Source organism: Rhinopithecus roxellana, chromosome 15, assembly GCF_007565055.1.
Source record: "Rhinopithecus roxellana isolate Shanxi Qingling chromosome 15, ASM756505v1, whole genome shotgun sequence".
Lineage (NCBI taxonomy): Eukaryota > Metazoa > Chordata > Mammalia > Primates > Cercopithecidae > Rhinopithecus > Rhinopithecus roxellana.
In genome coordinates, this window is record NC_044563.1 from 847411 (window position 1) to 871589 (window position 24179).

At 61.9% G+C, this 24179-nt stretch overlaps 1 protein-coding gene across 1 annotated transcript in view; it reads left to right on the forward strand.

Moving 5' to 3' along the window:
- Nucleotides 1-20908, forward strand: part of MUC5B (mucin 5B, oligomeric mucus/gel-forming) — a 38973-nt gene extending 18065 nt beyond the window's left edge. The window contains exons 31-57 of the mRNA XM_030917735.1: nucleotides 86-1836; nucleotides 1995-2085; nucleotides 2207-2397; nucleotides 2478-2640; nucleotides 2738-2822; nucleotides 2934-3043; nucleotides 3134-4676; nucleotides 4803-8124; nucleotides 8516-11855; nucleotides 12153-12334; nucleotides 12606-12777; nucleotides 13951-14198; nucleotides 14540-14726; nucleotides 14886-15111; nucleotides 15219-15394; nucleotides 15518-15587; nucleotides 16020-16120; nucleotides 16601-16632; nucleotides 16888-17068; nucleotides 17456-17560; nucleotides 17697-17734; nucleotides 18301-18420; nucleotides 18853-18939; nucleotides 19060-19182; nucleotides 19440-19482; nucleotides 19711-19813; nucleotides 20415-20908. Coding sequence (XP_030773595.1) covers nucleotides 86-1836; nucleotides 1995-2085; nucleotides 2207-2397; nucleotides 2478-2640; nucleotides 2738-2822; nucleotides 2934-3043; nucleotides 3134-4676; nucleotides 4803-8124; nucleotides 8516-11855; nucleotides 12153-12334; nucleotides 12606-12777; nucleotides 13951-14198; nucleotides 14540-14726; nucleotides 14886-15111; nucleotides 15219-15394; nucleotides 15518-15587; nucleotides 16020-16120; nucleotides 16601-16632; nucleotides 16888-17068; nucleotides 17456-17560; nucleotides 17697-17734; nucleotides 18301-18420; nucleotides 18853-18939; nucleotides 19060-19182; nucleotides 19440-19482; nucleotides 19711-19813; nucleotides 20415-20634 — 13010 coding nt within the window. The 3' untranslated portion in view covers nucleotides 20635-20908. The remainder of the gene's footprint in view (nucleotides 1-85; nucleotides 1837-1994; nucleotides 2086-2206; nucleotides 2398-2477; nucleotides 2641-2737; nucleotides 2823-2933; nucleotides 3044-3133; nucleotides 4677-4802; nucleotides 8125-8515; nucleotides 11856-12152; nucleotides 12335-12605; nucleotides 12778-13950; nucleotides 14199-14539; nucleotides 14727-14885; nucleotides 15112-15218; nucleotides 15395-15517; nucleotides 15588-16019; nucleotides 16121-16600; nucleotides 16633-16887; nucleotides 17069-17455; nucleotides 17561-17696; nucleotides 17735-18300; nucleotides 18421-18852; nucleotides 18940-19059; nucleotides 19183-19439; nucleotides 19483-19710; nucleotides 19814-20414) is intronic.
- The last annotated feature ends 3271 nt before the right edge of the window (nucleotides 20909-24179 follow it).

The following is a 24179-nucleotide window of genomic DNA, read 5'->3' on the forward strand; positions in this document are numbered from 1 at the left end:
ACAAGGGTCCTCTAGGGCCCCTCCACCTTGTGAGGCCAGGACTGGAGGATGCTGAGCCAGGACCCCTCTCCCACGCCCCTTGCAGGCCCAGCCCTCCCGGTCTCCACCGTGTGTGTCCGCGAGGTCTGCCACTGGTCCAGCTGGTACAACGGGCACCACCCAGAGCCTGGTCTGGGAGGCGGAGACTTTGAGACGTTTGAAAACCTGAGGCAGAGAGGGTACCAGGTGTGCCCTGTGCCAGCCGACATCGAGTGTCGGGCAGGGCAGCTTCCCGACATGCCACTGGGGGAGCTGGGCCAGCAGGTGGACTGTGACCGCGTGAGGGGGCTGATGTGCGCCAACAGCCAGCAGAGCCCCCCGCTCTGTCACGACTATGAGCTACGGGTTCTCTGCTGTGAATACGTGCCCTGTGGCCCCTCCCTGGCCCCAGGCACCAGCCCTCAGCCCTCCCTCAGTGCCAGCACGGAGCCTGCTGTGCCTACCCCTACCCAGACCACAGCAACTGAAAAGACCACCCTGTGGGTGATCCCGAGCATCCGGTCAACAGCAGCCCTCACCTCACAGACTGGGTCCAGCTCAGGCCCCACGACGGTCACCTCCCTGGCCCCAGGTACCACTACCTGCCAGCCCCGGTGTCAGTGGACAGAGTGGTTTGATGAGGACTACCCCAAGTCTGAACAACTTGGAGGGGACGTTGAGTCCTACGATAAGATCAGAGCCGCAGGAGGGCACTTATGTGAGCAGCCTAAGGACATAGAGTGCCAGGCCGAGAGCTTCCCCCACTGGCCCCTGGCTCAGGTGGGGCAGAAGGTGCACTGTGACGTCCGCTTTGGCCTGGTGTGCAGGAACTGGGAGCAGGAGGGCATATTCAAGATGTGCTACAACTACAGGATCCGGGTCCTGTGCTGCAGCACCGACCACTGCAGGGGACGAGCCACAACCCCACCACCAGCCACAGAGCTGGAGACGGCCACCACCACCACCACCACCCAGGTCCTGTTCTCAACGCTGCAGTCAACAAGTAGCCTGGGGGTGACCAGCACCACAGTAGTCCCCACCCTCTCAAAAGGACTGACATCCCCCAGATACACGGGCACCCTTGGTACAGCCACCACAGGAGGCCCCACGGTTCCTGCAGGCTCCACAGAACCCACTGTCCCAGGGGTGGCCACATCTAGCCTTCCAACACGCTCAGTCCTGCCAGGGACCACGAGGAGTTCGGGCACATGGCATCCCTCACAGCCACCCACGCCAGCCCCAACGACAACGGCAACCTCCAGAGCTCACCTGACAGGCACAGCCAGTTCCGGCTCCAAACAGCCGCTGACCACGAGCCTGGCGCCGACACTCTCAAGCGAACTGTTGACCTCTCAGGCTGAGACCAGCACCCCCAGGACAGAGACGACGCTGAGCCCCTTGATTGAGGCCACCACCAGCCAGAGCACTACCCACTGTCAACCGAAGTGTGAGTGGACAGAGTGGTTTGACGTGGACTTCCCAACCTCAGGGGTCGCAGGCGGGGACATGGAAACTTTTGAAAACATCAGGGCCGCTGGGGGTAAGATGTGCTGGGCACCAAAGAGCATAGAGTGCCGGGCGGAGAACTACCCCGAGGTAAGCATCGACCAGATCGGGCAGGTGCTGACCTGCAGCCTGGAGACAGGGCTGATCTGCAAGAATGAGGACCAGACAGGCAGGTTCAACATGTGCTTCAACTACAATGTGCGTGTGCTCTGCTGTGACGACTACAGCCAATGCCCCCGCACAGCCGCCCCCACGCCCACCTCCTCCACACAGGCACCCAGACTCACCTCCATGGGGGCCACCAGCCCCACAGTGACTGCCTCCACAGCCATTGCAACCTGGAGCACAAAGTCACCAGCAGTAACAGGATCCTCAACTCTGGCCACCACTCAAACTGGCCCCAGCTTCTCCAAGTCCACAGAGAGGGTATCCCTCACCAGTCCCTCTGCCTCTCCACCTTCCACCACCAGCCTCCTCCCTACCAGGGGGCAGCAGACCTCCCAGGCTCCATCCATGCCCACCAGTCCAACTGTGACCAGCACCCCCACAACGTCCCCCCTGGTGACCGCCCATGTGCATACAACCCTGCGGACTTCCAGCTCTGGGCCCACCATCAGGACGACCCTGCCCTCTGGCCCCCCGTCTTCCAGCACGGGCTGTGTGCCTCACTGCACCTGGACAGACTGGTTTGATGAGGACTACCCCAGCTCTGACCCTGATGGTGGGGACTTTGAGACCTTTGGGGTCATCCGCTCTGCTGGCCACACCTTCTGCGAGCATCCATGGGACATTGAGTGCCGCTCTGAGAAGGAGCCCAACCAAACCCTGGAGGCCCTGGGGCAGGTGGTGCAATGTGACGTGAGCATTGGGCTGGTGTGTAGGAACCGTGACCAGTCTGGGCCCCTGTGGTACTGCCACAACTTTCATGTGCGGCTGTTGTGCTGTGATGACAGCCACTGTGCCACCACTTCCACGAGCACCAGATCCATGGGTACCACTTCCACGAGTACCGGATCCACGGCTACCACTCCCACGAGCACCGGATCCACAGCTACCACTCCCACGAGCACCGGACCCACGGTTACCACTCCCACGAGCACCGGATCCACAGTTACCGTGCCCATGAGCACTGGTTCCACGGCTGCCACACCCAGGAGCACAGGCGCCACACCCAGGAGCACAGGCGCCACAGCCAGGCGCTCTTCCACCCCAGGAACAGCTCACACTGTGAAAGTGCTGACCACCACAGCCATCAAAACCCAGGCCACCAGCTCCACAGCCACCCCCTCCTCCACCTCAAGCACTGCTCAGACCCCCAAAGGGTCGACCACCACAACCACCACAACTGTGACTGCCAGCTCCACGGTGACTTCCCACACCCCAGCAGGAACCACTGGTACCACCCTGGGTGGTACCACCTTGATCCTCACAGAGCCAACCACTAAAGCCACCGTGACCATGCCCACTGGCTCCATGGCCACCGCCTCCTCCAGCCAAGGAACAGCTCACACCCCAAAAGTGCTGACCACCACGACCATCACAACCATGGCCACCACCTCCAAAGCCACCCCCTCCCCCACCCCAGCAACTGCTGCCACCCCAAATGTGCTGACCACCATGACCACGACACCCACAGTCACCGGCTCCAAAGCCACTCCCTCCTCCAGTCCAGGGACTGCACCCACCCTTCCAGCACTGACAAGCACAGCCACCACACCCACAGCTACAAGCTTTACAGCCATCCCCTCTTCCTCTCTGGGGACCACCTGGACCCTCACAGCACAGACCACCACACCCACAGCCACCATGTCCACAGCCAGACCCTCCTCCACTTCAGAGACTGCCCATATTTTCACAGGGCTTACCACCATGGCCACCACAACCGGGGCCACTGGCTCCATGGCCACCGCCTCCTCCAGCCCAGGAACAGCTCACACTACCAAAGTGCTGACTACCACAACCATGGGTTTCACAGCCACTCCCTCCTCCAGCCCAGGGACTGCACGCACACTTCCAGTGCAGATCCGCACAAACACCACACCCACAACCAGAGGCTCCAGGGTGACCTCCTCCTCCATCCCAGGGACCACCCACACCCCCACAGTGCTGACCAACACCACCACAACTGTGGCTACTGGCTCTATGGCAACACCCTCCTCTAGCCCACAGACCGCTGGTACACCCCCAGCACTGGCCACCACGGTCACAACAATCACGGCCACAGGCTCCACCACCACCCCCTCCTCCACTCCAGGGACAACTCCCATCTCCCCAGTGCTGACCACCACGGCCACCACACCTGCAGCCACCAGCACCACAGTAGCTCCCTCCTCTGCCCTAGGGACCACGCATACACCCCCAGTGCTGTCCACCACAGCCACCACACATGGGCGATCCCAGCTCCCCGAGAGTCCCCGCACGGTACCCACAGCCCAGACTTCCATGGCCACCTCGGGCACCACCCACATCACAGAGCCATCCACGGTGACTTCCCACACCCCAGCAGGAACCACCAGTACCACCTCACACTCGACTCCAGCCCTGTCCAGACCTCACACTCACAGCAGAACCACTGAGTCACGCCCTTCTCCAGGGAAGACCACCCCAGGCCTCACCACGGCCACCTCCAGGACCACGGCCACGGCCACACCCAGCGAGACCCACACCTCGACCCTGCTGCCCAGCAGCCCCACATCGGCCCCCACGACCCCAGTGGTGTCCACGGGCTGTGAGCCCCAGTGTGCCTGGTCAGACTGGCTGGACTACAGCTACCCCATGTCGGGGCCCTCTGGCGGGGACTTGGAGACCTACTCCAACATCCGTGCGGCTGGAGGGGCCATCTGTGAGCAGCCCTTGGGCCTTGAATGCCGCGCCCAGGCCCAGCCTGGTGTCCCCCTGCGGGAGTTGGGCCAGGTCGTGGAATGCAGCCTGGACGTCGGCCTGGTCTGCAGGAACCGTCAGCAGGTGGGGAAGTTCAAGATGTGCTTCAACTACGAAATCCGTGTTTTCTGCTGCAACTACAGCCACTGCCCCAGCACCCCGGCCAGCAGCTCCACGGCCACGCCCTCCTCCACTCCGGGGACGACCGGGATCCTCACAGAGCCGACCACTGCAGCCATCACAACAGTGGCCACGGGCTCCACAGCCATCCCCTCCTCCATCCCAGGGACTACTCAAATCACCAAAGTGTTTCCCACCACAGCTGCAACAACTGAAGCCACTGGCTCCACGGCCAACCCCTCCTCTACCCCAGGGACCACCGGCTCCACAGCCAACTACTCCTCCACTCCTGGGACCACCTGGATCCTCACAGAGCCAACCACAACATTGACCACGACTGTGGCCACCGGCTCCACAGTCACCCCCTCCTCCACCCCAGCAACTGCTGCCACCTCAGAATTGCTGACAACCACGGCCACGAAACCCACAGCCACTGGCTCCAAAGCCACTCCCTCCACCAGTCCAGGGACTGCATCCACCCTTCCAGTTGTGCTGACAAGCACAGCCAACACACCCACAGCTACCAGCTTTACAGCCATCCCGTCCTCCTCCCTGAGAACCACTTGGAACCTCACAGCACAGACCACCGCAACAACAGCCACCCAGTCCACAGCCCATGCCTCCTCCACTCCAAGGACCACCCACACCTCCACAGCACTAACCACCACAGCCACCACAACCCAGGCCACTGGCTCCACGGCCACCCTCTTCACCTCAGGAACAGCTCACACCTCTAAAGTGCTGACCACCATGGCCATCACCACAAGCTCCACAGCCACCCCTTCCTCCAGCCCAGGGACTGCAAGCACCCTTACAGCACTTATCACCACAAACACCACACCCACAACCAGTGGTTCCACAGTGACCCCCTCCTCCATCCCGGGGACCACCCACACCCCCACAGTGCTGACCAACACCACCACAACTGTGGCCACTGGCTCTATGGCAACACCCTCCTCTAGCCCACAGACTGTGGCCCACAGTTCCACAGCCACCTCCTCCTACACTCCAGGGACTACCTCAATCCTCATAGAGCCGATCACTACAGCCATCACAACAGTGGCCACGGGCTCCACAACCAGGCCCTCCTCCCCTCCGGGGACAACCAGGCTCCTCACAGAGCCAACCACCACTGCCACCATAACTGTGGCCACCAGTTCCATGGCAACGTCCTCCACTCAAGGGACGACCTCGATCTTCACAGAGCCAACCACTACTGCCATCACAACAGTGACCACAGGCTCCACAGCCACGCCCTCCTCTACTCCGGGGATGACAGAGATCCTCACAGAGCTGACCACTACAACCATCACAGCAGTGGCCACGGGCTCCACGGCCATGCCCTCCTCCACTCCGGGGACGGCCAGGATCCTCACAGAGCCGTCCACTGCAACCATCACAACAGTGGCCACGGGCTCCACGGCCACACCCTCCTCCACTCTGGGGACGACCGGGATCCTCACAGAGCCGACCACTACAGCCATCCCAACAGTAGCCACGGGCTCTACAGCCACGCCCTCCTCCACTCTGGGGACGACCAGGATCCACACAGAACCAACCACCACTGCCACCATAACTGTGGCCACCAGCTCCATGACCACATCCTCCTCCACTCTGGCGTCGACCTGGATCCTCACAGAGCCTAGCACTACAGCCATCACAACAGTGGCCACCAGCTCCACGTCCACGCCCTCCTCCTCTCCGGGGACAATCACGCTCCTCACAGAGCCAACCACCGCTGCCACCATAACTGTGGCCACCAGCTCCACAGCCACACCTTCCTCCACTCCAGGGACAACCTGGATCCTCACAGAGCCTAGCACTACAGCCATCACAACAGTGGCCACGGGCTCCACAGCCACGCCCTCTGCCACTCCGGAGACGACAGGGATCCTCACAGAGCCAACCACCACTGCCACCATAACTGTGGCCACCGGCTCCACAGCCAACCCCTCCTCCACTCCAGGGACGACTGGGATCCTCACAGAGCCGACCAGCACAGCCATCACAACAGTGGTCACGGGCTCCACAGCCATCCCCTCCTCCACCCCACAGACTACTCGAATCACTGAAGTATTTCCCTCCACAACTGCAACAACTGAAGCCACTGGCTTCACGGCCAACCCCTCCTCTACCCCAGGGACCACCTGGATCCTCACAGAACCAACCACCACAGCCACCATAACTGTGGCCACCGGCTCCACGGCCACCTCCTCCTCCACTCCTGGGACCACCTGGATCCTCACAGAGCCAACCACAACATTGACCACGACTGTGGCCACTGGCTCCACAGTCACCCCCTCCTCCACCCCAGCAACTGCTGCCACCTCAGAATTGCTGACAACCACAGCCACAAAACCCACAGCCACTGGCTCCAAAGCCACTCCCTCCACCAGTCCAGGGACTGCATCCACCCTTCCAGTTGTGCTGACAAGCACAGCCAACACACCCACAGCTACCAGCTTTACAGCCATCCCGTCCTCCTCCCTGAGAACCACTTGGAACCTCACAGCACAGACCACCGCAACAACGGCCACCCAGTCCACAGCCCACGCCTCCTCCACTCCAAGGACCACCCACACCTCCACAGCACTAACCACCACGGCCACCACGACCCAGGCCACTGGCTCCATGGCCACCCTCCTCACCTCAGGAACAGCTCACACCTCTAAAGTGCTGACCACCATGGCCATCACCACAAGCTCCACAGCCACCCCCTCCTCCAGCCCAGGGACTGCAAGCACCCTTACAGCACTTATCACCACAAACACCACACCCACAACCAGCCGCTATACAGTGACCCCCTCCTCCATCCCAGGGACCACCCACACCCCCACAGTGCTGACCAACACCACCACAACTGTGGCCACTGGCTCTATGGCAACACCCTCCTCTAGCCCACAGACTGTGGCCCACAGTTCCACAGCCACCTCCTCCTACACTCCAGGGACTACTTCAATCCTCATAGAGCCGATCACTACAGCCATCACAACAGTGGCCACGGGCTCCACAACCAGGCCCTCCTCCCCTCCGGGGACAACCAGGCTCCTCACAGAGCCAACCACCACTGCCACCATAACTGTGGCCACCAGTTCCATGGCAACATCCTCCACTCAAGGGACGACCTCGATCTTCACAGAGCCAACCACTACTGCCGTCACAACAGTGACCACAGGCTCCACGGCCACGCCCTCCTCTACTCCAGGGATGACAGAGATCCTCACAGAGCTGACCACTACAACCATCACAGCAGTGGCCACGGGCTCCACGGCCACGCCCTCCTCCACTCCGGGGATGACCAGGATCCTCACAGAGCCGTCCACTGCAACCATCACAACAGTGGCCACAGGCTCCACGGCCACACCCTCCTCCACTCTGGGGACGACCGGGATCCTCACAGAGCCGACCACTACAGCCATCCCAACAGTAGCCACGGGCTCTACGGCCACGCCCTCCTCCACTCTGGGGACAACCGGGATCCACACAGAACAAACCACCACTGCCACCATAACTGTGGCCACCAGCTCCATGGCCACACCCTCCTCCACTCTGGCGTCAACCTGGATCCTCACAGAGCCTAGCACTACAGCCATCACAACAGTGGCCACCAGCTCCACAGCCACGCCCTCCTCCTCTCCGGGGACAATCACGCTCCTCACAGAGCCAACCACCTGCTGCCACCATAACTGTGGCCACCAGCTCCACAGCCACACCTTCCTCCACTCCAGGGACAACCTGGATCCTCACAGAACCTAGCACTACAGCCATCACAACAGTGGCCACGGGCTCCACAGCCACACCCTCCACCACTCCGGAGACGCCAGGGATCCTCACAGAGCCAACCACCACTGCCACCATAACTGTGTCCACTGGTTCCACAGCCAACCCCTCCTCCACTCCAGGGACGACTGGGATCCTCACAGAGCCGACCAGCACAGCCATCACAACAGTGGTCACGGGCTCCACAGCCATCCCCTCCTCCACCCCACAGACTACTCGAATCACTGAAGTATTTCCCTCCACAACTGCAACAACTGAAGCCACTGGCTCCACGGCCAACCCCTCCTCTACCCCAGGGACCACCTGGATCCTCACAGAACCAACCACCACAGCCACCATAACTGTGGCCACCGGCTCCACGGCCACCTCCTCCTCCACTCCTGGGACCACCTGGATCCTCACAGAGCCAACCACAACATTGACCACGACTGTGGCCACCGGCTCCACAGTCACCCCCTCCTCCACCCCAGCAACTGCTGCCACCTCAGAATTGCTGACAACCACGGCCACGAAACCCACAGCCACTGGCTCCAAAGCCACTCCCTCCACCAGTCCAGGGACTGCATCCACCCTTCCAGTTGTGCTGACAAGCACAGCCAACACACCCACAGCTACCAGCTTTACAGCCATCCCGTCCTCCTCCCTGAGAACCACTTGGAACCTCACAGCACAGACCACCGCACTAACGGCCACCCAGTCCACAGCCCACGCCTCCTCCACTCCAAGGACCACCCACACCTCCACAGCACTAACCACCACGACCACCACGACCCAGGCCACTGGCTCCACGGCCACCCTCCTCACCTCAGGAACACCTCACACCTCTAAAGTGCTGACCACCATGGCCATCACCACAAGCTCCACAGCCACCCCTTCCTCCAGCCCAGGGACTGCAAGCACCCTTACAGCACTTATCACCACAAACACCACACCCACAACCAGCCGCTATACAGTGACCCCCTCCTCCATCCCAGGGACCACTCACACCCCCACAGTGCTGACCAACACCACCACAACTGTGGCCACTGGCTCTATGGCAACACCCTCCTCTAGCCCACAGACTGTGGCCCACAGTTCCACAGCCACCTCCTCCTACACTCCAGGGACTACCTCAATCCTCATAGAGCCGATCACTACAGCCATCACAACAGTGGCCACGGGCTCCACAACCAGGCCCTCCTCCCCTCCAGGGACAACCAGGCTCCTCACAGAGCCAACCACCACTGCCACCATAACTGTGGCCACCAGTTCCATGGCAACGTCCTCCACTCAAGGGACGACCTCGATCTTCACAGAGCCAACCACTACTGCCGTCACAACAGTGACCACAGGCTCCACGGCCATGCCCTCCTCTACTCCGGGGATGACCGAGATCCTCACAGAGCTGACCACTACAACCATCACAGCAGTGGCCACGGGCTCCACGGCCATGCCCTCCTCCACTCCGGGGACGGCCAGGATCCTCACAGAGCCGTCCACTGCAACCATCACAACAGTGGCCACGGGCTCCACGGCCACACCCTCCTCCACTCTGGGGACGACCGGGATCCTCACAGAGCCAACCACTACAGCCATCCCAACAGTAGCCACGGGCTCCACAGCCACGCCCTCCTCCACTCTGGGGACGACCAGGATCCACACAGAACCAACCACCACTGCCACCATAACTGTGGCCACCAGCTCCATGGCCACACCCTCCTCCACTCTGGCATCGACCTGGATCCTCACAGAGCCTAGCACTACAGCCATCACAACAGTGGCCACCAGCTCCACGGCCACGCCCTCCTCCTCTCCGGGGACAATCACGCTCCTCACAGAGCCAACCACCGCTGCCACCATAACTGTGGCCACCAGCTCCACAGCCACACCTTCTTCCACTCCAGGGACAACCTGGATCCTCACAGAGCCTAGCACTACAGCCATCACAACAGTGGCCACGGGCTCCACAGCCACGCCCTCCGCCACTCTGGAGACGACAGGGATCCTCACAGAGCCAACCACCACTGCCACCATAACTGTGGCCACTGGCTCCACAGCCAACCCCTCCTCCACTCCAGGGACGACTGGGATCCTCACAGAGCCGACCAGCACAGCCATCACAACAGTGGCCACGGGCTCCACAGCCACACCCTCCTCCACTCCAGGGATGACCTCGATCCTCACAGAGCCGACCACTACAACCATCACAACAGTGGCCACTGGCTCCACAGCCAACCCCTCCTCCACTCCAGGGACGACCTCGATCCTCACAGAGCCGACCACTACAGCCATCACAACAGTGGCCACGGGCTCCACGGCCACACCCGCCTCCACTCCAGGGATGACCTCGATCCTCACAGAGCTGACCACTACAGCCATCACAACAGTGGCCACGGGCTCCATGGCCACGCCCTTCTCCACTCGGGGGACGACTGGGATCCTCACAGAGCCAATCAACACCGCCACCATAACTGTGGCCACCCATTCCACAGCCACGCCCTCCTCCACTCCAGGGACGACCTCAATCCTCACAGAGCCGATCACTACAGCCATCACAACAGTAGCCACGGGCTCCATGACCACGCCCTCCTCCTCTCCAGGGACGACCAGGCTCCTCACAGAGCCAACCACCACTGCCACCGTAACTGTGGCCACCAGCTCCATGGCCATGCCCTCCACTCAAGGGACGACCTTGATCCTCACAGAGCCGAACACTACCGCCATCACAACAGTGGCCACAGGTTCCACGGTCATGACCTCCTCCACTCTAGGGACAACCGGGATCCTCACAGAGCCGACCACTACAACCATCACAACAGTGGCCACAGGTTCCACGGCCACACCCTCCTCCACTCTGGGGACGACCGGGATCCTCACAGAGCCGACCACTACAGCCATCACAACAGTGGCCACAAGGTCCACGGCCACGCCCTCTTCCACTTCAGCGTCGACCTGGATCCTGACAGAGCCGAGCACTACAGCCATCACAACAGTGGCCACGGGCTCCACGGCCATCCCCTCCTCCACTCCGAGGACCACTGTGATCTTCACAGAGCCGACCACCACTGCCACCATAACTGTGGCCACTAGCTCCACAGCTATCCCCTCCTCCACTCCAGGGACGACCTGGATCCTCACAGAGCCGACCACTCTAGCCACCCCGACTGAGGCCACTGGCTCCACAGCCACCATACCCAGAGTGCCCAGCTCCTCAGCCACCCCCTTCTCCAGCCCAGGGACTGCAGGCACCCTTCCAGTGCAGACCACTACAGCAACCACGACCATGGCCAGTAGGTCTACGGCCATCCCCTCCTCCACTGTGAGAACAGCTCGCACCCCCAAAGTGCTGACCACCACGGCCCCCAGGCCCACAGCCACTGGCTCCACGGTTCCCAGATCATCCACCCTGGGGACCACCCACACCCCCGCAGTGCTCCCCAGCAGCCTGCCAGCCTTCAGCGTGTCCACTGTGTCCTCCTCAGTCCTCACCACCCTCAGACCCACTCACTTCCCCAGCTCCCACTTCTCTACTCCCTGCTTCTGCAGGGCATTTGGACAGTTCTTCTCACCCGGTGAGTGGACGTGGATAATGCTCTTGTACCCTTTCCCCACATGCTATGCTAACCTGGGTCTGCCTGTCCTGGGAGCCAGTTGCTTTCTCCCTGCCAGCCATGCTTGTTCCCCATTGGCCTCACCTGGCTCCCCCTGGCCACACCCGGTCCCCACTGGCCACGCTCAGTCTCTGCCCTCCATGGTCCCTCCCTGGAACAGCTGCTCCCTTCTGCGTGGCCTCTGCCTTTGCTCCCCCGGGACTCTGGCTTGCTGGTTGCTGGGAGTGGCTTATCTCCCTATGGTGTTGTTCTTCACAGGGGAAGTAATCTACAATAGGACAGACCGAGCCGGCTGCCAATTCTATGCCGTGTGCAACCAGCACTGTGGCCTCGACCGCTTCCAGGGCACCTGCCCCACCTCCCCACCACCAGCGTCCTCCACCCCGCTGCCCTCGCCCTCCCCTGCCCCTGGCTGTGACAATGCCAACCCTCCCCGGCAGGTGGGCCCCGCCCGCCCTCCACCTCCCCTGCTGTGTACATAGGGTCTGGGTTGGCTGGAGGCACAGCCCCCGAGGCCCAACTCAGTGACCCCCCGCCAGTAGCTCCAGCTGGAGGAGGCACACAGGGTCTGGGGGCCAGGCTAGCACAGGGGCCGCCCTCCCCAGGCAGGCTCTTGTGGCTACCTGGGGCTGTGGGCCACGAGGGGTGGGATGGGCAAGGGATGGGTCCCGTGAGCCGGTCCAGGTGAGGACGTGTATGTTCCTGCTGCAGGTGAATGAGACCTGGACCCTGGAGAACTGCACGGTGGCCAAGTGCGTGGGTGACAACCGTGTTGCCCTGCTGGACCCAAAGCCTGTGGCCAACGTCACCTGCGTGAACAAGCACCTGCCCATCAAAGTGTCGGACCCGAGCCAGCCCTGTGACTTCCACTATGAGTGCGAGTGTGAGTGCGTGGTTGGCCGCGGGACTCCCCCGGGGGGCAGGTGGAGCAGAGGGTGCCATCGGACAAGCTGGCAGAATGGGGCATGGTGGGGCGTGGTGGGGCATGGTGGGGTGTGGTGGGCATAGTGAGGCATGGTGGGCTCTGGTGGTGTGTGGTGGGGCACGGTGGGGCACAGTGGGGCATGGTGGGGTGCAGTAGGGTGCAATGGGGCATGATGGGGTGCAGTAGGGCATGGCGGGGGTGGTGGGGCATGGTGGGGATGTTTGGCAGATGGGTGGCATCCCTTCAGGAAACCATCTTGTACCATGATGTCTCGGGCCTCAGTGGTGCAAGTTGTGTGAGCTCTTAGTGTGCAGGCTCTGTGTCCACAGGGCTGAAAATGCTGACACAGCCCAAAGGAGAGGGAGCAGAGGCCAGGTTGCTGAGCTTGCCTGCACATCAGCCTGTGTGGTTTGAAAGGGACCCCATCCAGGGGCTTCTGGGGCCTGGAGAAGCTCAGGATGGAAGTGGGAGCCCAGAGGAGCTTTTGTCTCCTGGGTCCTAACAGCGGCTTCCATCACTGTGCGGGACCCGCCGCTGAGAGGTGACGGCGTTCTCTCTCCTCCCCACGTCCTTGGCCCAGGGCTGCTGTTCCAAACCACCACAAGCTGGGGAGCTTAGACAATAGAAACACGCTCTCCGTTCTGGAGCTAGAAGTCTGAGATCAGGGCTACGCTCCCTGCCGAGGGTCTGGGGAGCTCCTTCCTGCCTCCCCCAGCTTTGGGGGCTCCAGGTGTCCCTTGGCTGGGACCGCATCCCTCCAATCCCCGCCTCTGTCTCTCTGTGGCCTCCCCTCTCTGTGTCTCTTCTGTCTCCTGTGGGGACACTGGTCATTGGATTGCGGGCCCACCCAGCTAGTCCCCGATGATGTCACTTCAAGATGCTTCCCTTAACCCCATCAGCAAAGACGCTTTCTCCCGGCAAAGCCACATGCAGAGGTTCTGGGGTGGCCATAGATTTCTGGGGGACACCATTGCAAACACCGGATCCATTTTATAGACAAGGCAGTTGAGGCCCTAGGGCTTCAGTGGCTCCCCCAGGCGGCAGTCACGGTGGTGACACTGGCTGCCATGGCGCCTGGGGAGCGAGGGCACCACCACGGAGCCTGCCAGCCCGTCCATCTGTGTCCCGCAGGCATCTGCAGTGTGTGGGGCAGTTCCCACTATTCCACCTTTGACGGCACCTCTTACACCTTCCGGGGCAACTGCACCTATGTCCTCATGAGAGAGATCCACGCACGCCTTGGGAATCTCAGCCTCTACTTGGACAACCACTACTGCGCGGCTGCTACTGCCAGCTGCTCCCGCGCCCTCAGCATCCACTACAAGTCCATGGATATCGTCCTCACCGTCACCATGGTGCATGGGAAGGAGGAGGACCTGGTGAGTCCAGGCTGCGGGCGGCACAGTGTTGGCCCAGTCCCAACCACACCTGGGCAGGCCGACTGCAGGCCGGGTGACCCAGGTGCCGCAGCGATGGCCCGGTGCCCAAGACAGCTCCCAGGGGGCAGGGAAGGCCTGTGGGGCCGCCTTAGGCCGAGCACACCTTGTGGCCTAAATGCAGTCGACCGGAGACCCCGGGCCCTCAGGGAAGATCTGGGCTTTGGGGTGAGGGATATACAGGGGGGTCTCTGCACGTCGAGGCAGAGCCCCAAAGGCAAGCCCCACTCCCCGAGCCCACCTGGCACTGCCTCCCAGCTCAGGGTTCCCCCGGATTCCCCCAGATCCTGTTTGACCAAATTCCGGTGAGCAGCGGTTTCAGCAAGAACGGCGTGCTTGTGTCTGTGACGGGGACCACCACCATGCGCGTGGACATTCCTGCCCTGGGTGTGAGTGTCACCTTCGATGGCCACGTCTTCCAGGCCCGGCTGCCCTACGGCCTCTTCCACAACAACACCGAGGGCCAGTGTGGTGAGTGGGCGGCGGGTCCTGCCCCGGCCAGGGCTGCTGCTGGGCCTGATGACCCGGTGAGCATAGGGGAAGCCCGGGGAGGGGAATGAGTGGGGGAGGCAGGTGGGGTCTGTGAAGGGCTCCCCGGATTCCAGCCCCGCGGTGACACCTCGCCCGCAGGCACCTGCACCAACAACCAGAGGGACGACTGTCTCCAGCGGGACGGAACCACTGCCGCCAGCTGTAAGGACATGGCCAAGACTTGGTTGGTCCCTGACAGCAGAAAGGACGGCTGCTGGGCCCCGACTGGCACGCCCCCCACTGCCAGTCCCCCGGCCCCGGTGTCTAGTGCACCCACCCCCAGCCCGTGCCCGCCGCAGCCGCTCTGTGATCTGATGCTGAGCCAGTGAGTCCTCCCCTCGGGGGTTGCAGGCCCTGGGGCGCCCCCACCTGCCCACACGCACGCAGCTCCCTGGGGCCGGGCGGAGGCATGCTGATTGCTTTGCCCCACAGGGTCTTTGCTGAGTGCCACGACCTTGTCCCCCCGGGCCCATTCTTCAATGCCTGCATCAGCGACGGCTGCCAGGGCCGCCCCGAGGTGCCCTGCCAGAGCCTGGAGGCCTACGCAGCGCTCTGCCGCGCCCGGGGAGTGTGCAGTGACTGGCGAGGTGCAACCGGCAGCCTGTGCGGTGAGTGGGGGCAGCCCTGGGCCCCCCCCAGACCCCTCGGCCTGAGTGGCCTGTGTGGTGAGTGGGGGTGGCCCTGGGCTCCCCAGACCTCTCAGCTTGTCTGACACCTCTCTGTGCCCACAGATCTCACCTGCCCACCCACCAAAGTATACAAGCCGTGCGGCCCCATACAGCCTGCCTCCTGCAACTCCAGGTGAGTACAGGGATGGCTGGCGCCTTCCCTGCCACCCAGGCCTGCCTGACTGGTCAGGGGGGAGCAGGAGGAGGCCAGAGGGTATCCTGCTGGGAGTCACAGATCTCTGGGTTGCCCCTGAGCCCAGGACTCCTTGGAAAACATCCCCTGCTGCTCCCAGATGCCTTAGAGACAAGAGTCAGGCAGGGGGCACATCCCTGGCTAGGCCTGGCCCCCCATCCCCACCTGGCTCCGCCCCTGAGTCCCACCCATCCCCGACTACCCTTAGCCCCGCCCAGCCCCATCCCCAACCCCGCCCACTCTGAGTCCCGCACTCCATCCATTCGTCTCCTTCCCCGCTCCCCACTGCCCATCCTGGGGACTCACATGGATAACAGTACCGGGAGGCCTCCTGGATCTCTAGGTCCCAGGGCCTCTCTTGTCGCCCTGCAGGAACCAGAACCCACAACTGGAGGGGCTGGCGGAGGGCTGCTTCTGCCCTGAGGACCAGATCCTCTTCAGCGCACACACGGACACCTGCGTGCAGTCCTGCGGTAAGCTCCTCCACCTGCCGCGGGGCACGACCCTGGGCCCAACCCAAGCACACGCAGGGTGGGAGGGGCCGCCCAGGCCCGCGACATGCTCTCCCCTCTCCCGAGCTGACCCCTGCGACCTGTTCTGCGCCCCTAGAGGCACAAGATGGCCCTATTGTGGCCCTGAGCCCTGCAGAGTCCCCACGGTCCCCTGAAGCCCCACTGGGAGGCTCCGTCCTTGTGTGATCCTGCGGTGCTGCCTCACCTGAGCCCTGCCTCCCACCACCATGGCCGAGGCTTCCATGCACTGACAGCTGGGCTCACGGTGCCCTGGCCTGAGCTCCAGCCACATCTGACACCCCCGAAAGTTCTCCAGGGCCTTCCATCCCATGGGGGAAGCAGGCGCCAGGCCTGAGAGCACCTCCTGTGCTCTCAGGGACCAAAGGCCCCTCCGCCTGCAACCTCAGCACCCTCAGTGACGCCGTACTGTTTTCTTTCCAGCCTGCGTGGGACCTGATGGGTTTCCCAAATCTGTGAGTGGCTCCACCCCCACCTGCCCTACCCCACCCTCTTGCGAGCTTAGGGAGCGAAGGAGCAATCTCCATCCCACAGGGCAGCTGTGGGGTGCCCGAGTGTGACATGGACGTGTCGGTGGCTGGTGTGGGCTTCCTGCCCCCCCAGTCTGGGTCACTCGGGTACCAGCCCAAGGGAGGGGGTGGCCGGACAGATGCCCAGGGTTGACCTATGCCTGTCCAGGAGCCCTCAAGGACCCCCTCAATCCATTCCAGCCCGGGCAGCAGTGGATCAGCAACTGCCAGTCCTGCGTGTGTGATGAGGGCTCAGTGTCGGTGCAGTGCAAGCCCCTGCCCTGTGAGGCCCAGGGTCAGCCCCCACCGTGCAGCCACCCCGGCTTCATGACCGTGACCAGGCCCCGGGCCGACAACCCCTGTTGCCCTGAGACGGTGTGCGGTAAGACCCTGTGGAGCAGAGGTGCCCAGCGTAGGGTGAGGGGGAACAGAGCTGGTGCCCACCAGGGGCCCGTGGGGTGGGCACAGGAGAGCAGAGGAGAGCCACTGTGTCCTGGCACGACCGCGGCGGGACCACTCGGCAGAGATGGCTCCAGGTGCATTATTCGCCTCCTAAAGATGAGGCTGGTGACCTCAGGCCTGCCCAGGAGTGGCCCGGGGACGTGGGAAGCAGCGGGGAGGTGGCCAACCAAGGGGCCTGGAGGGAGCCCCGAGGGGCCGTGAGGCAGTCAGGTCCTCAGGGAAGAGCACGCCTGAGACTTATGCTGGGAACAATCGGTCGGGAGGAGGAGTGAGCAACGCCCAGACAGAGCCCTCCGTCCTCCCGCAGTATGCAACACAACCACCTGCCACCAGAGCCCACCCGTGTGCCCGCTAGGGCAGGAGTTGATCAGCACCCAGAAGGAGGGCGACTGCTGTCCCACCCTCCTCTGCAGTGAGCGGGGCTGGGGTGGGACTGGGGCCGGGCTGTGGGTGGCCACTTGCCCGGGGGTAGGGGGTGCAGGACGGTGGGGGCGCTGGGGCACGTGCTCCCTGCCATCTGTCGTGGGCTCAGCTCCCTTTCCTTCCAGGACCTCAGCTGTGTTCCTACAACGGCATCTTCTATGGGGTAAGGGCACAGCAGCGGGCGGGTGTGGCAATGGGACTTGAACATGTGTGTGGGATGCCCCGTGGCCCTCTGAGCCCCACTCCTTGTCTTGACATTCCTGCCATGAGGGCAGATCCACACAGGGGCCCTGGGCAGGTCAGAGCTGGGACATGCTTGGGACTTGGGGGCACCTGATGTCGACAGCCGTGAGTTCCACACCTGCTGCCTCTGAGAGGTCCCTTCAGGGGCTCCCAGCAACGGCCTGGGGGCAGCACACGCCTGCCCGGGGTCCCTGCCCACCCAGATTCCTGCCCGCCAGATTCCTGCCCCCACGGGGTCTCTGCCCACCAAGATTCCTGCCCATATGCGGTCTCTTCCTGCCCAGATTCCCTGCCCACCTGTGGTCCCTGTGTTGGTCCCTGTGTGCATCGGCTCCCTGCCTGCCTGGGTCCACGTTCAACCAGGGGTGCATCCACGCTCCATTTGGGGAAGGAACAACTCCCTGCGGGCCCCAGCGGGTCATGGGGAGGAGTCCTGGCCCTGGTGCCCCACCGGTGCCCTCAGTGCCACCCTCCCACCCATTGCAGGTTGGTGCAACCTTCCCAGGGGCCCTTCCCTGCCACATGTGTACCTGCCTCTCTGGGGACACCCAGGACCCAGCAGTGCAATGTCAGGAGGATGCCTGCCACAATACTACCTGCCCCCAGGTGAGACCCAAGGCGCCCGTCCCCAGCTGAGCCTACAGCTGCTGGGCAGAGCCAGCCCCGAGTCACTGTTATCCCAGCTCCCTGGGGTTCTCTAGCTCAGCCATTGCTGGGGTCTTGTTTGTTCCCAAAGGGAGGGTATGAAGTAGGAGGATGACTGAGGGGGTCTGGGGGTGGGACAGGACCTGCAGGCTGCTGGGGACAGGGTCTGGGATCAGGTTCCAGGAAGGCAGGGGTAGTTAGAGACAAGGTGCTGGAAACTGGGGTGAGGCTGAGCCAGGATAACTGGGTCAGGGCAACTTTTTCGGGTATAGACCCAGGCAGGGACAGGGCTAAGGACTCCTGGGCCACTGGGGTGTAGACAGGAGGGCAGGCTGGGCTGGGGCATGCACTGGAGGAGAGGGTTAGGGCCTGATGCCCCTCCTGTCCCCACAGGGCTTTGAGTACAAGAGCGTGGCCGGGCAGTGCTGCGGGGAGTGCGTGCAGACCGCCTGCCTCACGCCTGGTGGTCCACCAGTCCAGGTAACAGCAGAGGCATGTGGGGGCAGGTCTCAGCTCCCTCCCTGGAGACCCTCACCCCCAACAGGGCTCCGCACAAGAGATCATCGACACTCAGCTTCCACTCCCACCCTTGCATTTCAGCTGAACGAAACCTGGGTCAATAGCCGTGTGGACAACTGCACTGTGTACCACTGTGAGGTCGAGAGCGGAGTCTATTTGCTGACCCCACAGCCTGCATCCTGCCCAGATGTGTCCAGCTGCAGGGTGTGTGCTGGAGGCCCCACCCCTGCCTGGGAGGCCCCACCCCTGCCTGGGAGGCCCCATCCCTGCTTGTGTGGCCCCACCCCTGCCTGAGAGGCCCCGCCCCTGCCTTGGAGGCCACGCCCCTGCATGGGAGGCCCCACCCCCACCTGGGAGGCCCCACCCCTGCCTGAGAGGCCCCACCCCTGCCTGGGAGGCCATGCCCCTCCCCAGGAGGGAGGCCCCGCCCACAGCCCTGTCCCCTGTCTTTGGCCCCCCAGGGGAGCCTCAGGAAAACCGGCTGCTGCTACTCCTGTGAGGAGGGTAAGTGGAAGCCACCTTCCCACACCAGCTCCAGCTCCAGCCCGTTGCTGCCCATCCATTCCTGCCCAGACGTCTGCACCGGGCAGCAGTGTGATGCCAGCATACAGACTCCACCCTCGGTCCTGGAGGGCCATGGGAGGATGTGGGCCTATGGGGAGGGTCGGCCCAGCAGGTCCAGGCCCTCAGAGTGAGGGTCCGGTGGGGCTCTAAATCTGCCTTTCCTCCCAGACTTCTGTCAAGTCCGCGTCAACACAACCGTCCTGTGGCACCAGGGCTGCAGGACTGAGGTCAACATCACCTTCTGTGAGGGCTCCTGCCCCGGAGAGTCCAAGTGAGTGCGGTGGGTCCACCCTGGCCCGTCAGTTAGCTGGCACCCTGCTCTGGGACAGGGGGGCCTACGCCAGCTCCAGGAAGGAGGGAAGGAGCTCCCCAGCAGGGCTCCCCCTCTCCACGTCCATCGGTAGAAAGCCAGGGCCCGGCTGAGCTGAGCCACATGGCACAGAGCTCCCAGCTGCGAACCCAGGTTCAGGTGTCCCCCCGGAAAGAGTGGGTGGAACCAGAGCCTTCTGTAGAGCCCCCCATGACTTGCCGCTGTGGCTGGCTGTCAGCAGGAAGGGCCAGGAGGGTTGACCCTTAGCTAGAAGCAGCAGGAGGAAGGGGCAAGGACTGCTCAGAGTCAGCAGGATTGGAGGAGCTGGTTCAGACAGGGGAAGAGCAGGCCACAGAAGACAGAGCCGGGAGCCAAGGGACCCTGGGGCCCAGAGCTGCCCTTTCGGAGAAGGCGAAGCCGCACATGCCCACAGAGCAGGCCACTGTGGACAGAAGGGGATGGCCATCTGGCCCAGGACCCCAGAGGCCCACGCGTCAGTGTGCCTGGGCAGAGAAACGGCAGGGCCAAGGTGGCCGACGTGAGGGGCCCCCTGTGTCCACAGGTACTCGGCAGAGGCCCAGGCCATGCAGCACCAGTGCACCTGCTGCCAGGAGAGGCGGGTCCACGAGGAGACGGTGCTCTTGCACTGTCCCGACGGCTCGACTGTCCTGCACACCTACAACCATGTGGATGAGTGTGGCTGCACGCCCTTCTGTGTCCCTGCGCCCATGGCTCCCACATACCCCCCCGGCTTCCTGGCCCAGGAGGCCACTGCTGTCTGAGGATATTCTGCCTCCATCCCCATGCTCTGTCCATCTGGAGCCAGGACGTGCATTGCCTGATCATGAAAACCTTGGGCCTGCTCTGCGGAGCCCCCCGGCCTCTGTGTGTGGCACCCCGTGCCTCTGTGCTCCTGCTGCCCACCCTGTGGGTGAAACCGGACCCCGGAAGGGTGAGGGGCCAGCAGGATCCCTTTCAGGAGGGCACCACTCAGGAGTCCTGTCCTGGGAGAGCCTGTGGCCCACCTTGGCCTTGCCCCTCCTTGATGTCACTGGGACGCCCTGGAACAAGCTAAGAATGTGTGGGCCTGTGTGTCCCTGCCATGGCCAGAGTCCCCATGCAGCAGGGATTCTGGCTGGCCACATCCGGCCACTGGGGCACAGACAGGCTGGTCCAGGCAAGGCCGGCTGCTGCCAGGAAGCTGTGCTAGGCTTGCCTGCTGCAGGGTACCTCAGGGCTGAGGTCACAATGGCCAGGTCAGAGAGAGGTCGGCATCCCAAAGCCCCCTCCGCTCAACCCAGCCCAGTTTTGCAAATAAACCCTGAGCATCGAGTATGTTTCCTGTCCCGATGTCTTTTCTTGCCTACCATCTCTCCCAGGCTGTCCAGGTTTTCTGTGAGCTGCTTGCCTGGGGCCTGAAGGCTGGAGGCCACATCTGGGGGACAGTGCAGGACCCCCAGCAGCCACTGAGGGTCCAGGCAGCCTCTGGGAGGGCCAGGCAGGGTGGGGGACAAGGAGCCGCTTGGTCATCCACATGCCCCTGTGGGCACCCTGGGAGTCACTCTTGGGCTGTGGGAGCACTGCCCAGGGCACGAGGGGCAGGGGGCCACCAGGACCCAGAGGTCACCCCGGCTGTTATTTCCAGTATGGGGGATTGTGTGAGGAAACCAGCTCATGCAGGAAGATGGAGGCAGTCAGTGGGGCAAGCAGGCAACCAGGCCTGGTCAGCGGGGAGGCAGCCGCTCCCCAGGGCAGGTGCATGGAGCCGGGCGCAATGCTGCCAGGCTGGTGCTGGGCCCTGCAGGGCCGCTTTTCACCCCGTCCCATGCACACCTCCCCGGGAATGCTTTCCTTGGGCCACTTGCTACATGAGCCACACGTGAGCTTGCTTGCCTCCTGTCCCACCTCCACACGCACTGGCAGGGCTTTCTGCCCTTCCTTTCCATTGCTCTGTCCAGAGCGGAGAGCACCAGGTGCAGACAGTAGGGTATCGGGGAGCCTGTGGGATGGGTGGGTTTGGCAGCTGGGGCTGCAAGTGTGGGCAGGGAAGACAGTGAAGGTGGTAGCAGCCAGGTCCTAGGCACAGTGGGATGCAGGGAGCTTTGGACACAAAATGACCTCCTACTGGGCAGGGGGTGGTTACAGGCAGACTGTGACCTGGGGAGACAAAAGCAATGCTCGTGCGTGGCTGCGGAAGCCTCTGCTGTGGGTGCAGAGTGGGGCCTTCCCCACACTGGGGCCTCCCTCTGCCCTCTGCCCTTGGGTGCGTCCTGCCCTGCCCAGGAGGTGATGCTGTCGTGCTGTACATTTACAAAGCTCCCAGCTCCTAGGGGCCCGGCCAGGCCCCTGCCAGCGCTACAAAGCTCCAGCCTCTCCTGCCCTCCTGGCCGAGGCCCAGCAGGGCCGGCCACCCCAGGACTGGGCTGGAGATAGTCAGGGGCCTGACAAGGTTACAGGTGGGCTCCGGTGGGTGGTGGACTAGGATGGTCACCACTGGGGTGAGACTCTATAGGTTTACCCTGCGTCTCCGAGGCTGATTCCCTGGAGGTTGCGCCAGGTCACTGCCTGATCTGGGTCTGCATTCAGCCACGTGTAAACAAATGGCTTCCTAAACCTCAGTCATTCCCACGGTGCAATGGTTTCCTTAGACCCATTTATGTCAGTGTGTGGGTACAAGCACCACTCTCAGAGGCCCGTGCTGTGCTGTCTCTGTGCCCCAGAACCATATCATTCAATCCTGACAGTACCCTGTGTGGTGTCTGCTATGGTGTCTCCCACTCCACAGATGGGAACACTGAGGCACAAAACAATGAGAAGGTGTGGTTCTGTCAGGGGCAAAGCTGGGCTCACACCCAGGCAGCTCAAGTCGAGGCCACACTCAAAACCACAGGGCTCTGCTGATGCCCCAGAGCAAGGAACTATAAAAATAAACACAGTGAATACAAACCAATGTTACTTAGACTTTAAAGATGTTTTAAAAGGGATTTCTGGTTTCCAGATGGAAAAGTGGGCATGTCTTCCCCCACAGACACAAAATCATGACAATGATAGAAAGAAACTTTAAAATAGCAGCAATTGAAAACAGGAAAGTAAATCATCTGCAACGCCGGCAGATATCCTGAAAAGGAGACATTTGGGAAGTGCTGAGAGGGGGGCCCAAAGCCTTTTGCATGAGGCCGTTCTCACCCTGCTATAAAGAAATACCCGAGACTTTGTAATTTATAAAGAAAAGAGGCCTAACTGACTCACAGTTCTGCCTGGCTGAAGAGGCCTCAGGAAACTTACGATCATAGCAGAAGGCAAAGCAGAAGCAGGCACTTTCTTCACAAGGTGGCAGGAGAGAGAACGAGATCTAGCAGGAGAGATGCCAGATGCTTAGGAAACCATCAGATCTTGTGAGAACTCACTATCATGAGAACAGCTTGGGGGAACCACCCCCAGGATCCAATCACTCCCACAGTGTCCCTCCCATGACATGTGGGGATTACAGGGATGTATTAGTCCATTTTCACACTGTCTTCATACCCAAGACTGGGAACAAAAAGAGGTTTAATTGGACCTACAGTTCCACATGGCTGCGGGAGGCCTCAGAATCACGGTGGGAGATGAAAGGCATTTCTTACACGGCGGTGGCAAGAGAAAATGAGGGAGCGGCAAAAGCGGAAGCCCCTGATAAACCCATCAGATCCTGTGAGACCTATTCAGTATCACAAGAACAGCACAGGAAAGACCGGCCCCCATGATTCAATTACCTCTGCCTGGGTCCCTCCCACAACATGTGAAAATTCTGGAAGATACAATTCACAGTGAGATTTGGGTGGGGACACAGCCAAACCATATCATTCTGCCCCTGGAACCTCCAAGTCTCATGTCCTCACATTTCAAAACAATCATGCCTTCCTAACAGCCCCCAAAAGTCTTAACTAATTTCAGCATTAATCCAAAAGTCCACAGTTCAACATCTCATCTGAGACCAGAACCTGTAAAATCAAAAGCAAGTTAGTTACTTCCTAGATACAATGAGGGTACATGTATTGGATAAATACAGCTGTTCCAAATGGGAGAAACTGGCCAAAACCAAGTGGTTACAGGGCCTATGCAAGTCTGAAATCCACTGGGGCAGTCAAATTTTAAAGCTCCAAAATGATCTCCTTTGACTCCAGGTCTCATGTCCAGTTCACACTGATGCAAGAGGTGGGTTCCCATGGTCTTGGGCAGCTTTGCAGGATACAGCCTCCTTCCTGGCTGCTTTCATGGGCTAATGTTGAGTGTCTGTGGCTTTTACAGGCCCATAGTGCAAGCTGTTGGTGGATCTACTTTTCTGGGG